This window comes from Tasmannia lanceolata, unplaced genomic scaffold, assembly GCF_043159265.1.
Source record: "Tasmannia lanceolata isolate RefF3 unplaced genomic scaffold, GAP_Taslan_0.1 ptg000025l, whole genome shotgun sequence".
Lineage (NCBI taxonomy): Eukaryota > Viridiplantae > Streptophyta > Magnoliopsida > Canellales > Winteraceae > Tasmannia > Tasmannia lanceolata.
The window spans coordinates 7,938,329-7,953,758 of record NW_027518702.1 but is presented as its reverse complement, the minus strand read 5'-3'; the positions used below and the strand labels follow the sequence as shown (position 1 = coordinate 7,953,758).

The 15,430-nt window shown below is 42.6% G+C and overlaps 1 protein-coding gene across 1 annotated transcript; it reads right to left on the bottom strand.

Moving 5' to 3' along the window:
* Positions 1–2,632: 2,632 nt before the first annotated feature.
* Positions 2,633–5,515, bottom strand: LOC143857611 (ethylene-responsive transcription factor ERF109-like). Its single transcript, XM_077368067.1, has 3 exons — positions 5,229–5,515; positions 5,006–5,013; positions 2,633–2,883 (listed from the first exon to the last, which is right to left on the bottom strand). Exons 1-3 carry the CDS (start codon positions 5,513–5,515, stop codon positions 2,633–2,635), a joined length of 546 nt encoding a protein of 181 aa, XP_077224182.1.
* Between the last annotated feature and the right edge of the window lie 9,915 nt (positions 5,516–15,430).

Genomic DNA, 15,430 nt, shown 5'->3' with positions numbered 1-15,430 from the left:
TCTCATGTAATCTTAAAAAAAAAGGAAAAAATTCACCTCTTTTCATCCCAGCTTATTGTAGTAGATAATTGCTTAAAGCAACTTTCCTAAGGAAGGGTGGCATGCTTTTATTGGCCCACATAAAGGGGTTGAACGATCGTCCTCAGACCCCGACCTGAGTGAAGTTTGGTTCTTTCTCGTGGCTGTTAATGTTTACTCTTTCCTTTTCTGTCTATGCAAGTGACTCCCATATTTTGGCTTTTTAAGCTTCGGGGAGGGGGGGGATGTGTTAATTAATTCTGGTTGTTTCGGTCAAACTCGGGGTCATTCCGGTTTGACTCGGGATCATTACGGTCTGACTCCATACCATCTCAATCTGACTCGGGGTCATTCTAGAGCAACCTCAAGTTCGACTGGAAGGACCCCGAGTTCGATTGAGATGAGCAATGGCCATGAGTTAGACCAAGTTGATGCTAATTCTGACATAGATGACCCCGAGCCAGGCCAAGATGATCCCAACTTTAAAAAAAGATACCCAATATTAAAACATGGTTTTGCTGGAAATAATTTCCCTTTAAAAAAATACAAACATGCCTTTACAGAAAAGAAAATAAAAAACAGAAAAATCCAAGTGTTACCTTCTACCAAATTTCCAAACAAAGCGTCAACGGCTTCTAAATAGCACATGATTCAGTAACCGAGATTATATTTTTATTTATTATATTTTAGCACACACGATTTGTACGTGCATTATAGCTCTAGCGGTGCACCAAAGTATGGTGGGCCTGCCTTTGACCGGCATCCGTAAGGACCCACTTTGTAAGCTGGTTTAAATTCAGAGATTTTATATGTCGTGCTCGTGTGAAGTCTAGTATTTTTCAAATGAAAGGTAAAAACCTCCTTTTATAAAGAAAGGCTGAGAAGAATACCGGGTAGAGCAGAAAGTTCCCAATCTGCAAACGCTCAGAACCACGCACTATGCAAGCCGAACTGGCAGAGAGAAGAGGAGGAGGCGAGAAGAAAGTAAAAAGTGAAAAATGAAAGGTAAAAACCTCATTTTATAAAGCTTTGGCTAAGGCGGTTCGCATTTAATACAAGGCGCGCACTTCGATACCCCCTGAATGAAGGCCGCGTGTCTTTCATTAATGATGAACACGCACTTCGAGGCGAAGGCGTAAGCGAATACGCGCGCATATCCAAAACGCTAAGGGCATCCGTTACGTACTCATGCATCAGTCCGGCCCAAGTCGGACTCGTACAGCAGTCCGGCCCAAGCCAGACTGGATATGACGCATTCCGCAAAACGACAAAAGTCAGTCCGGCCCAAGCCGGATTGGATATGACGCGTTCCGTAAAATGACAAAAGTTAGTCCGGCCCAAGCCGGACTGGATATGGCGCGTTCCGCAAAACGACAAAAGTCAGTCCGGCCCAAGCCAGACTGGATATGACGCGTTCCGCAAAACAACAAAAGTCAGTCCGGCCCAAGCCGGACTGGATATGGCGCGTTAGCTAAACGACAAAAGCCAGTCCGGTCCAAGCCGGACTGGATATGACGCGTTCTGCAAAACGACAAAAGTCAGTCCGGCTTAAGCCGGACTGGATATGACGCGTTCCGCAAAACGACAAAAGTCAGTCCGGCCCAAGCCGAACTGGATATGACGCGTTCCGCAAAACGACAAAAGTCAGTCGGGCCCAAGCCGGACTGGATATTGCGCGTTCTAGTCAGTCCGGCTCAAGCCAGACTGATGGCCTAAGACCGGACTGACAAATTTCCGGACTCATCTCCAGGCCGGACTGACAGATTTCCGGACTCATTTCCAGGCCGGACTGACTAATTTCCGGACTCATTTCTAGCAAATTTTCGGACTCATTTTCAGGCCGGACTGACAAATTTCAGAACTCATTTCCAGGCCGGACTGACAGATTTCCGGACTCAGTCCCAGCAAATTTCCGGACTCATTTCCGGCAAATTTCCGGACAAATTCCGCCCATTCAGGAATGTAACTCACCACACTTCCCCAAGTCACTACAATGACTTGGAGAACTGGGGGGCAACTGATGGGGTGTAAAAACACCAGCCTCTAGCAGGCCGCCACCTGTCCTGGAGTAGGTGAACTCCAGCCTCTAGCAGGCCACCACCTGTCCTGGAGTAGGTGAACTCCAGCCTCTAGCAGGCTGCCACCTGTCCTGGAGTCGGTGAACTCCAGCCTCTAGCAGGCCGCCACCTGTCCTGGAGTAGGTGAACTCCAGCCTCTAGCAGGCCGCCACCTGTCCTGGAGTAGGTGAACTCCAGCCTTTAGCAAGCTGCCATCTGCCCTTGGGTGGGCAACCCCACGTCATCAACCTTCCCTCTATAAAAGGAGGTTTAAAGCTCAAACCAAAGGGGGATAGAGAACCTTCCTCTCCTTAAAAAAAAACTCTTAAACTAGCTCTGCACTCCTGGTCATATACTGACTTGAGTGTCGAAGGGCCTGTCCGGAGTAACACCCGGGTTGGTCTTCTGACCTCGTTTGCTTCTGTGCAGAACACAGCCACTTCATTTCAATCCCGCCGAACTCGACTCCTTCACTTCGGTTCCTCTGGTCATCCAGCTCAGCCCTTACGTCACTGCCGTACCTGTTACCGATTTTCGGCCTAACAGTAGTGACAGTATCATTTGAAGGAGGAAATTCTCCTACTTCCATTACCATGATCATTCTCTTGTTGGTTTTCAAGTATCCCCAACTCAGGCCCCGCCACAAAATTGGAGCGTTCATAATGCCATTGCTGCTGTTCTGGAGATGGATTTTGAGGGAAATCAAAATTAAGCTTGGCACGGGCGCCCCGGAATTCGATTGCCGCCTTGTCATAAGCCCGAGTAGCGTCCTCCGCTGTGTTAAATGTGCCCAACCAAACTCGAGCCGCTCTACGTGGGTCCTGTTAGGCCTGAAATCGGTAACAGATACGGCAGTGACGTTAGAGCTGAGCTGGAGGAGCCGAGGAGCCGAAGTAAAGGAGCTGAGTCCTGCATAAGAGCACACGAGGTCAGAAGACCAACCCGGAGTCGTTGGTCCGGACGGGCCCTTCGACACTCAAGTCAGTACGAGTAGGAGTGCAGAGCCAAATTTTAAGGAGTGGTAGCTTGGAAGTTATTCATTACCCTCGATTCTGAGCCCTGGAAGGCCTTTTATAGAGGGAAACCTGGGGTGGTTGGATTACCTACCCCAGGACAGGTGTCGACCTGTTATAGGTTTAAATTTACCTACTCTTCAGGAAATTACCAGATTGCCCTTGTGCAACAGTTGGGCCTGTGGTGGGCCATCTCGGGGCAACGTGTCGACAGCTAACTGGCTGCTGTTTTTTATACCCCATCAGTTGCCCCCCAGTTCTCCAAGTCATTGTAGTGATTTGGGGAAGTGTGGTGAGTTACATTTCTAAACGGGGAGAGTCTGTCCGGCGAAGCCGTTTGTCCGGCCAGGAAATCAGTCGGAAATTTAGTTTGTCCGGCCTGGGAATCAGTCCGGAAAATCTGTCTGTCCGGCCTGGAAATCAGTCCGGAAAATCTGTCTGTCCGGCCTGGAAATCAGTCCGGAAAATCTGTCTGTCCTGCCTGGAAATCAGTCCGGAAAATTTGTCTGTCCGGCCAGGAAATCAGTCCGGAAATTCTATCTGTCCAGCCTGGGAATCAGTCCGGAAAATCTGTCTGTCCGGCCTGGAAATCAGTAAGGAAATTTGTCTGGCGAAGCCGTTTGTCCGGCCTAGGGAGTCTGGAAATTCTGTTTGTCCGGCCAGGAAATCAGTCCGGAAATTCTGTCTGTCAATCAGTCCGGAAATTCTGTCTGTCCGGCCAGGAAATCAGTCCAGAAATTCTGTCCGGCCAGGAAATCAGTCCGAAAATTCTGTCGGGCAAAGAAGTCTGTCCGGCTTGGGACGGACATATTTTTGTCATGCAGCGGATGCGCCATATTCTATCCGGCTTGGGCCGGACAGATTTTTGTCCTTTAATGATTGCGTCATATTCTGTCCGGCTTGGGCCGGACGGATTTTTGTCCTTTAGCGATTGCGTCATATTCTGTCCGGCTTGGGCCGGACATATTTTTGTCGCGTAGTGGATGCGTCATATTCTGTCCGGCTTGGGCCAGACAGATTTTTGTCGCGTAGCGGATGCGCCATATTCTGTCCGGCTTGGGCCGGACAGATTTTTGTCCTTTAGCGATTGAGTCATATTCTGTCCAGCTTGGGCCGGACAGATTTTTGTCGCGTAGCGGATGCGTCATATTCTGTCCGGCTTGGGCCAGACAGATTTTTGTCGCGTAGCGGATTCTGTCCGGCTTGGGCCGGACTGATTTTTGTCGTTTAGCGAATGCGCCATATTCTGTCCGGCCCAAGCCGGACAAATTTTTGTCGTGTAGCGGATGCGCCATATTCTGTCCGGCTTGAGCCGGACAGATTTTCTTCGCGTAACGGATGCGCCATATTTTGTCCGGCTTGGGCCGGACAGATTTTCTGGACGCTTTAAAGTTATCCCGTACACGAGCACCTTACTAATGTCCCCTAGCCCCTTGGAGATACGCGCGTATTTACTCACACCCTTGCCTCGTAATCTGTGTCCGTTATTAATGAAAGACACGCGGCACCCATGTAAGGGCCCTCCAAGCGCGTGCTCTTCATTAAATGCGAACCGCCTTAGCCATGGTCTATAAAGAGGGGTTTTTACCTTTCACATTTCACTTTTACTTTCGCTCTCCCCTTTTTCTTTCTTTCTTGCTCTGCCTGCTCGACTCGGTTAGCTCGAGGTTGTGATCGTCCGCACTGATGGGGTATGAAAAACAACAACTAATTAGCTGTCGACACGTGGCCCCAGAAGGGCCCACCACAAATCCAGCATCGGCCCAGGGGCAATCCGGTAATTACCTAAGAGTGGGTAAACTCAAACCCACAAAAGAGCCGACACCTGTCTGGGGTAGGTAATCCAACCACCCCAGGTCTCCCTCTATAAAAGGCCTCTCAAGGCTCAAAGCAAGAGGTAAAAACTTTTCAACCAACTCTTAAAACTCGCTCTGCACTCCTTCTCATACTGACTTGAGTGTCGAAGGGCCTGTCCGGAGTAACGACTCCGGGTTGGTCTTCTGACCTCGTTTGCTCCTTGCGCAGGACTCAGCTCCTTCACTTCGGTTCCACAGAACTCGACTTCTTCACTTCGGCTCCTCGGGTCCTCCAGCTCAGCTCTTACGTCACTGCCGTATCTGTTACCGATTTTAGGCCTAACAGGTCCCTTATTTCCGCGGCCCATTTTCCCCACGGCCGCTGTCGGACGCCCCTATACTTCTTCTTATTATTATTAGTCTTTGTCTGATTATTTTCCGCAAAAAAATGGTACCCTATACAACCTTCTATACCGCAAAATTGACTAGTGTAGGAGGGAATGGAAGAAAGACTAGTCTCTTCTGTGGTGGAGGCAGAGGAAGAAGAAGTAGTTGCAATCTCATTAAGAGGTGATTGGAATGGGATTCCGTCAGCATTGCCGCAGATTACTCGGATAAAGGCGGATACCATGATTTCTGTCTCGTGCTCCCCGGAAAATGGGGAGGGGAGAAGAGTAGGGTTTGATGTGTGTAGTGAAGAATTTCTGATCCTTTTGGAGGATTTTGGTTCTGTTTCTGCCATGGAGAGAGGCGTGTGGAATGAGGCAAATAAGTGTCGTGTCTTATAAGGGGGTGCTGATGTGTAGTGCCAGCTGTGTAACTACTATCCTACGCGGACTGGATTTCTTTTAGATTGCTTTGAAAAAGTAGTGCACGTGGACTTTCTTGTGGTTGTCAATGTCATTCTTTTCCTCTATGGAAAGCTTATGGAGGGTAAGGTGGGGACATGGCATGTGTTTGTTCCTTTCTCGCCCTGATGTTCTAGACAAAGTTCCTACACTGACATTCTATTATTGTACAATTGATAGCAGTGGATTCTTTGTCATGTAGGGGGCATCATAGTCATTCCGATCTAACTTAGGGTCATCTCGGTCTAGGTCTAACTCCAGTTTAACCTAATAGTTCCGGAATGACCTAGTGTTCGACTGGAACGACCATGAGTTAGTCTAAGATGACGACAATTCAAACCGAGATGACCTCGAGTGAGACTGAGATGATGCTGAGTCAAGCCTAATCAACCCCAACTTTTCCCGAAAAGACCTGATGCTTCAATTGCCAACGTCATTTCTTCTAGATTTTGCAAGACCAAATTTCTTCGCCCAATTATTTCATCTTCTCAACTTCGATTGCATACATTTCTTAATCCAATTTCGTATTCTACATCTTTTTCGTCGATTTGGAGAGAAAAGAAATTGAAATAAATCACACCTAATCATTTTACTGTAGTGAAGACTCCGACGAACTGTACGATGGTCTAGTAAAGGTGGTGGCGGTCACGGCCATGGTTTAAAATTTCAGTTTCGGTACCGGTTTTGGCTGGAATTTCGAAATTTCGGCCGAAATCCGACGAAACAAAGGAAATAATATTTTATTCAATATTAAATTTCGGCAGAAATTACCGAAATTTCATCTGTGAAATATTAAATTAATTTTAAAAATAGGTTTTTTCGGTGAAATTCGGCCTAAATAAAATACCGTTTCGGGTTTTCGTGATTTCGGTGTCGGTCTCCACCGAAATCCGAAATTTTAGATTTCGGTCGAAATTTAAAACCATGGTCACGGCAACAATGGTCTTTTCCAAGGACGATATCAAACTACCATGGCTAGGGCTAAAGATGAAGCTGGCGCCAAAAAAAAAAAAAAAACAGAACAATCCAGGTGGTTACCTGCTAGTGAAAATTCCAAAGCAACACTTTTCCAAAGCATCAGCGGCTTCTAAATAGCACGTGATTCAGGCCGCAAGATTATATTTTTATATATTTGTAGCACACACGGCTTGTACTCGCATGATTATAGCTCTGTGGTGCACCAAAGTATGGTGGACCTGCCTTTGACCGGTATCCTTAAGAGCCCACTTTTGTCCCCATGACCCAAAACATCTCAACCAAAGATAATTCTGTCATCTTTGGCTCTTTGCAATTGGGTGGACCCCTGTGCCCCAAAACATCCCAACCACAGATATTTCTTTCGTCCTTGCAATTAGGTGGGCCCCTAACTATGTTTGATCAGAACAGTCTATTTTCATACCGTACAGTTCTTTTAAAACATCTATAGTTTGGAGGGTTACAATCGCACCATCGAGTTGATTTTCGAAGCATGACCTATATAAAGTGGGACCCAACAATTGAACGGCTTGTATCATCCAATAATGTGGGCCCCAATGAATCTTTTGGTGTACTTACATGTAGACATGTAGTGCAGAAACTGTGAAAAAAATTAGTTTTAAATTCAGAGATTTTATACGGTGTTCCCACGTGTGTGTGTGAAGTCCAGTATTTTTCAAAACGTACAGACATCATAGGCTGATTCACACCGATCATTTGTTGGGCCACCACAAAACGTACAGACATCTCCATATGATTATCCTAAAAAAAAATCACTCTCTCTCTCTCTCTCTCTCTCTCTCTCTCTCTCTGTTTTCTCAGAAAGGTTTGGCAACTTACATAAATACTTAAAAGAATGAAGAATTGTACTGATTTCATTGTATATATTGAATGAATATTTGTTATCATAGGTGAAACAGTTCTCCAAATGGAAGGTCTAACATGGTCATGGAGGTCGATTGCTCATTCCACAAGTAAAACTATAAAAGCACTAGTTGTAGTGACAGACTGACAGTCGCACTGGAATGAGGAAATTGTTAGAGAAATAATTCTGTATCTGTTGGAAAGAAAAAGCAGTAACCAGTTTGCTTCAAGGCGCGAAATCGCTTTCCTTAAGACAGATTTCGCCCCCACTAGAAGTGTGCAAAGGGGATCCGCGAACTGCCTCCAAGATACAATGAAGCTAGTAGGAATGTCCTACTAATTTGACGACGCTATGCACAAGCGGAGTCAAATCCGAAATGCCCTTAGAATCTTACAAGCCTGAGAGAATCAGTCTAATTTCTGTTACTGCAGTATAACAGTAATTAGATAAACAATAAGAAAATAGTTTAGTAAAACGAATTTTGGTGGGAGCAAGAAAGAGAATATAATGCACTAGAAGTCTTAAGAATTTATCCAGAAATGGGTAAATTCGATTGTCCTTTGAAATGGTTGGGTTCTGCAACTTTTATAGAGCCTCTGGTGTCTTTTCAGTGTGAAAAGCACCCCTGTATAGAGTCTTTCCAGATCGGTTTGAATTCTAGCCGTTAGATCGCGCCCATACCCGATTCAACGAACCAGATCAAACCTAGAGAGTCTGTTGGGATATTTAAATTCCCGTCCTCCCATCTAACCGTTAGATGATCCATCTATGGTACAGATCGCACCCCTTAGATCCTTGACCGTTGGGAAGGGACACAACCCAATGGATCGCACCCACTGACCGTTGGAGCACTGGGCCCGCTGGGCCGACCGTTGTGCTCGAATCAAAGCCCAACCCAATCGAACTATTCGACACTGGGCTTGGGCTTGATGGGCCTTTGAACTATTCGGCCCACCCACTAGACCGATCCACAATCGTCTAGATCCAACGGTCCAGATCAGATCTGGAAAATTAAAGGCTCTAATCGCTCCTCGCTACGATGCGGCGTGCGAAGTGCAAAGTGCGCCTAAAAAGTGCCAATAAAGCGCCACTATGCGCCCTATAGCCCACGCCGCGCGTGCGTGTGCGCGTGCGCGAACGGTGCGTTGCACCGTCCCGCGGGTCCAACCATGGGTTCAACCCAATGTGCAATCAAACAAGTAATAGAAACGTGTAGTGCTTTATAAGCCCTTCTCTTTCTTTTCTTTAATCCGATTTGGGACTATCTTTTCAACTACATTACACTATTCTCTTTCTCTTGCAAAAAAGCAACTATTTCCAAAGAAAAGTTTTTTCTTTTTCCAAAACACACTTAAAGAAAATATTTTCCAAAAATTGTTTTGACCAAAAACACTTGATTTTGAAAAATCTTTAACAATCCCCCACCATTTTCAAAATCAAAAAAGATTTTCTCATCAGGCTTGGAATTTTTATGCATAAATAAAGGTATCTTTCGATTTGAACCTTTATGAAAATCCGATATAGGGGGTCCCAAGTTATAATAGAAATGGCAACTATGAGGAGGGAGAATACGGTTGTTTAAGAAAACTAGAATTTACCAATTTGAAAAAACTTAAACCGATTAAGAGATCAAAAACAATATTTTAAGCATACAAGTTAAATCTAATGGTGCAATGCAAATGAAAGAGCAAAGAGATAGAAAGAGTGCACCCGAGATTTAAAGTGGTTCGGTCCTCAAACCCGAGGCCTACTCCACTCCACCAACCAAACCCGTTGATGGCTTCACTATTTGATCTTCTTAACCTTGGCGAAGATCGGTGCCAATTACAATTGCTTTAACCTTGGTGGCAATCCTCACCACGGAGAAAAAAGGGCTCCGCTTCTCCGAATACTCGCCCGAATACAAATCTTGAAAAGATGAGAGAAAGAACTAAAAAATCCCTTCACAAGGGTTACAAAAGATGTACAATTGAGAGCCTATGATCCAAATCCTAGAGTTGGTGATGAGAGGCACAATTGAAGCTTGATTCACTCTTGGGTATTCAAATGAAGTTTAAGAGTGTTAGGATTGATGGTTTGTATGTTTAGAACACCCATATTTATAGGAAAAACAAAATATGACTGTTCAGTGGCATTACGGTAATTCCAGCAAAATTCCAAACGGCTCTTTTTCAGACCGTTGGAGTGTTCTCGGAGTTCCGAGAATAATTCTCGGAGTTCCGAGAATTCTCGGAGTTCCGAGAAAAAATCTCGGAGTTCCGAGAAGCCTCACAGAAATTGGAAAAAGTCTACTGGACCATTTCTCGGAGTTCCGAGAATAATTCTCGGAGTTCCGAGAATTCTCGGAGTTCCGAGAAAAACTCTCGGAGTTCCGAGAAGCCTATGCAGAGCAGATTTTCAATTCTGTTTTTGGGCTTCCAGTTCTCAACCAAGATGGGATTGCTATGAGGGTTCCAAGGTGTTGGAACTCCACAAATACAATCACTTGTTTATTTAGGGTGTGTGAGATTACTTTAATTATGCCTCTAAAAACCTAATCTAGGTTTGGATCAATTATATTAAAAAATGGTCTTCAATATTAATTTCTTCATGTCTTCAAGTCTTCATGACTTCTTGCTTGATGACTTTGGCCTTCCAATTAGTGGTCCAATGTGGGCTTCTTGGCCTTCAATCCAAGCATCCTTGATCTTACTTTATCAAGATCTACAACTTAGACAAACAAACACATTAGTGATAAATGATCACTTGTGTATTGGAATCATCAAAACAAGATGGGAATGCCAAGGTAAAAACCATTGGGCTTACAATCTCCCCCTTTTTGATGATGACAAGCACAAGAGATTTACAAATCAAAGCATATACTCTTTTCACATTTTTCTTACACTAGAGACTTTACTCTAGATTCTTCTCCCCCTTTGTCATCAACAAAAAGAAGGGGTAAGAAAAACAAGGGTTTAAAATTTACAATTTTAAAGCTCCCCCTTTTTCAAAGAAAAATTCAATTTTAACTCCCCCTAGTTAAAATAATTTTACAATACAAGAGGGGTTATCAAACAAAACATACAAATGAAATATATTCAATTTTAAGTTCAAAAACCCCTAATCTACACAATATGAATATCATCATATGGGGGTTTTGGGAACCCAAGATTTCTTGGTCCCACATCTAGCCCTACTCTTGGATGCACATTGGAATTGGTAATGACCATTCATTCCACAAAAATGGCATCTAACAAGAGGGTTAGATACACTAGTCCTATCATGATAAGCATGTTGAGGTCTAAGACTAGTTTTACTTAGGATTATGTCAATAATTTTATTTCCATTTAGAAATCCATGTAAACATAATCTAAGTCTTTCATTTTCATTATGAAGATGGGATGATTGAACTAAAAGCTCATTTCTTTCATCTTCATAAGAATTGGAGGAGCTTGCCATATTTTGAAATTTTAAAAGTTGGCAAGTTTTCTCATCCAAGCTACCCTTAAGGGTATTAATCTCAAGTTTATGATTTTCAAGTGTAACTTGTTCTTGAGATATGGAAGAAGATAAATCACTTTTCAAAAATTCAAGTTCTTTTTCAAACTTTAAAATGGATTTTTTAAGAACTTTGTTTTTGGAAATTTGGGTATGCAAGGTTTCACATAATTCATCATAAGGTATGCTATCACTTTTACTACTAGATGAAGAATATGAGGGGTTAGAGTTTACCTCAACTTCATGGGCGAATGTCATGAAGCAAAGATCATCTTTTTTATTTTCTTCCCCTTCACTTGAGCTTTTGCCCGATGTGCTTAACGCATCCCAACCGGCGGCAAGAGCCTTATGCTTCTTCCAATCCTTCTTACCCTTGTACTTAGAGGAAGTTGATTTTAGAAGTGGACAATCCGGTCTTTTGTGTCCTATCTTCCTGCAATTGAAGCATCTTAAGGCTCCATCAACATCACTTTCTTCTTTCTTTTTCTTATCTTTCTTATGCTTCTTTCTCCACAAGCTCTTGAATCTTCGTAAAGCTTCTTCTTCGTCACTATCCGCTTCACTTGATGAGTCTTCCTTGGAAGCCTTGAGTGCTAGGGATCTAAATTCCCTCTCCTTCTCCTTTGGCTTCTTTTCCTCTTGTCGGCTAGTAAGGAGCATCTCATGGGTGATGAGAGATCCTACAAGCTCCTCTATGGTTAGCGTCTTGAGATTTTTTGACTCTTGAATCGCGGTCACCTTTGGATCCCAATGGGGAGGAAGAGACCTAAGTAACTTACTCACAAGCTCATCGTTAGGATAAGATTTACCAAGATTAGCTAGTTCGTTAGAAATAATAGAAAAACGAGTATACATTTCCGAAATACTCTCGTTTGGACTCATTCTAAACATTTCATACTTGCTCTTTAACAAGTTTATTTTGGAATCCTTGACTTGTGATGTTCCCTCATCGGTAGTTGCAAGGGTATCCCAAATAGTCTTGGCGGAATCAAAAAGAGCAACTCTATTAAACTCCTCGGTAGCTAAGGCACAAAACAAGGAATTTATGGCTTTGTAGTTCAAATTAGCTTGCCTTTTCTCTACCACATTCCATTCTTCAAAAGGATTGGAAGGTACATTGTATCCATTTTCAACAATGTACCAAAGTTCCACATCTATCGAAAGAAGATAGATGCGCATCCTTGTTTTCCAATGTCCATAGTTTGACCCATTGAAGAAAGGAGGTCTAGTTGTGGAATGGCCTTCCGGAAGTCCGGTTCCAATTTGGTGTGCCATTTCACAATTAGAAGTTGCCAAATAAAATCTTTCCCTAGTTAGATTTTGAAATAACTTTCACAAAAATTTTAAAATCTTTTAAGAGCCAAGGCTCTGATACCAAGTGAAAATCCGATATAGGGGGTCCCAAGTTATAATAGAAATGGCAACTATGAGGAGGGAGAATACGGTTGTTTAAGAAAACTAGAATTTACCAATTTGAAAAAAACTTAAACCGATTAAGAGATCAAAAACAATATTTTAAGCATACAAGTTAAATCTAATGGTGCAATGCAAATGAAAGAGCAAAGAGATAGAAAGAGTGCACCCGAGATTTAAAGTGGTTCGGTCCTCAAACCCGAGGCCTACTCCACTCCACCAACCAAACCCGTTGATGGCTTCACTATTTGATCTTCTTAACCTTGGCGAAGATCGGTGCCAATTACAATTGCTTTAACCTTGGTGGCAATCCTCACCACGGAGAAAAAAGGGCTCCGCTTCTCCGAATACTCGCCCGAATACAAATCTTGAAAAGATGAGAGAAAGAACTAAAAAATCCCTTCACAAGGGTTACAAAAGATGTACAATTGAGAGCCTATGATCCAAATCCTAGAGTTGGTGATGAGAGGCACAATTGAAGCTTGATTCACTCTTGGGTATTCAAATGAAGTTTAAGAGTGTTAGGATTGATGATTTGTATGTTTAGAACACCCATATTTATAGGAAAAACAAAATATGACCGTTCAGTGGCATTACGGTAATTCCAGCAAAATTCCAAACGGCTCTTTTTCAGACCGTTGGAGTGTTCTCGGAGTTCCGAGAATAATTCTCGGAGTTCCGAGAATTCTCGGAGTTCCGAGAAAAAATCTCGGAGTTCCGAGAAGCCTCACAGAAATTGGAAAAAGTCTACTGGACCATTTCTCGGAGTTCCGAGAATAATTCTCGGAGTTCCGAGAATAATTCTCGGAGTTCCGAGAATTCTCGGAGTTCCGAGAAAAACTCTCGGAGTTCCGAGAAGCCTATGCAGAGCAGATTTTCAATTCTGTTTTTGGGCTTCCAGTTCTCAACCAAGATGGGATTGCTATGAGGGTTCCAAGGTGTTGGAACTCCACAAATACAATCATTTGTTTATTTAGGGTGTGTGAGATTACTTTAATTATGCCTCTAAAAACCTAATCTAGGTTTGGATCAATTACATTAAAAAATGGTCTTCAATATTAATTTCTTCATGTCTTCAAGTCTTCATGACTTCTTGCTTGATGACTTTGGCCTTCCAATTAGTGGTCCAATGTGGGCTTCTTGGCCTTCAATCCAAGCATCCTTGATCTTACTTTATCAAGATCTACAACTTAGACAAACAAATACATTAGTGATAAATGATCACTTGTGTATTGGAATCATCAAAACAAGATGGGAATGCCAAGGTAAAAACCATTGGGCTTACACTTTACTTAGTGAAAACACATCAAAGTTAACCAGAATTGCATAGTAGACATGTCTTTGAACTAGCGATTCTATTTGGTTAACCGGACACATCTCACACATAAGAATTTATCTCTTTAGGCAATTTCTAAAAAACCGACACATGAATTGGCCTTGTGTCTATATCTTGGTTTCATGAGTGCTCTAGAAACTAGCCAGGTCTCATAGGAAGCGGCACCACTCCCACACTCACATAGGTAGACTTATCAAGAGTGCCCCTGTAACTATAACACTCCAACACTTTGTTATAAGTCTATTAAGAGCTCAAATGCTCAGCCTTTCCCTTTTATACATTACAGGTACCAAGCACTTTACCTTGTGATGGAAATATAATATATATTATAGTGCTTACAATCACTCCATATGATGTACTTTGACTCATTGAACTCAAGACTTGATATTTATTCAAGTGTTGAGTCGAGGTTCCATCATTGGTGACTATTTGGTAATGGCTTTAACCCCATCCCTAATGATGTTTTACACACCATATCTCTCGCAAGAGCTTTAGTAAATGGATCAGCCAAATTTTGGCTTGATCTCACAAAATCAATAGTTACTACTCCATTAGTAAGTAACTCTCTCACAGTACTGTGTCTAAGTCCTATATGCCTGGACTTACCATTATAAACATGATTATATGCCCTTGATAGTGTGGCCTGACTATCACAGTGGACATAAATCGATGGCATAGGATTAGGCCATAACGGAATTTCCAATAACAAATTCCGAAGCCATTCCGCCTCTTTACAACATGCTGCCAGAGCTATAAACTCTGCTTCCATAGTGGATGTTGAAATGCATGTTTGTTTCCTAGAGGCCCAGGAGACTGCTCCCCCACCAAGGGTGAAAATCCACCCACTGGTTGATGTATGATCTATACGCTCAGTTATCCAACTAGCGTCAGTGTATCCTTCTATTACAGTTGGATACCCACCATAACATAAACCATAGTCTATAGTTTTCTTTAAATATTTTAATACTCTATAGACTGCATTCCAATGAGAGAAATTTGGATTACTGGTAAACCTACTAAGCTTACCCACAGCAAATGCTATGTCTGGCCTAGTACAGGTCATAGCATACATAAGGCTACCAATCACACTAGCATACCCTAGTTGAGAAATAGTCCTTCCAGAATTAAGATATAACTTCCCACTAGGATCAAAAGGAGTTGAAGCAGGTGAACAATCAAAATGATTAAACTTTTTAAGAACTTTTTCAATATAATGTGACTGGGTTAGAATCAAACTACTGTTATGTCTTATGATTCTTATACCCAAGATCACATCTGCTTCACCCATATCTTTCATATCAAAGTTTTGAGATAAAAATAATTTAGTACTTTGAATACATTCAAAATCTGTACTAAATATTAACATATCATCAACATATAAACATATAATAACACCACTACCACCTTTAAAGTTACTATATACACATTTATCTGACTCATGAATTCTATAACCATTAGAGACTAACACCTTATCAAATCTTTCATGCCATTGCTTAGGAGCTTGCTTTAGGCCATATAAAGATTTGACTAATTTACAGACTTTATGCTCTTGACCAGGTAAAATGAAACCTTCAGGTTGTTCCATATACACTTCTTCATCAAGTTCACCATTTAAGAATGCTGTTTTAACAT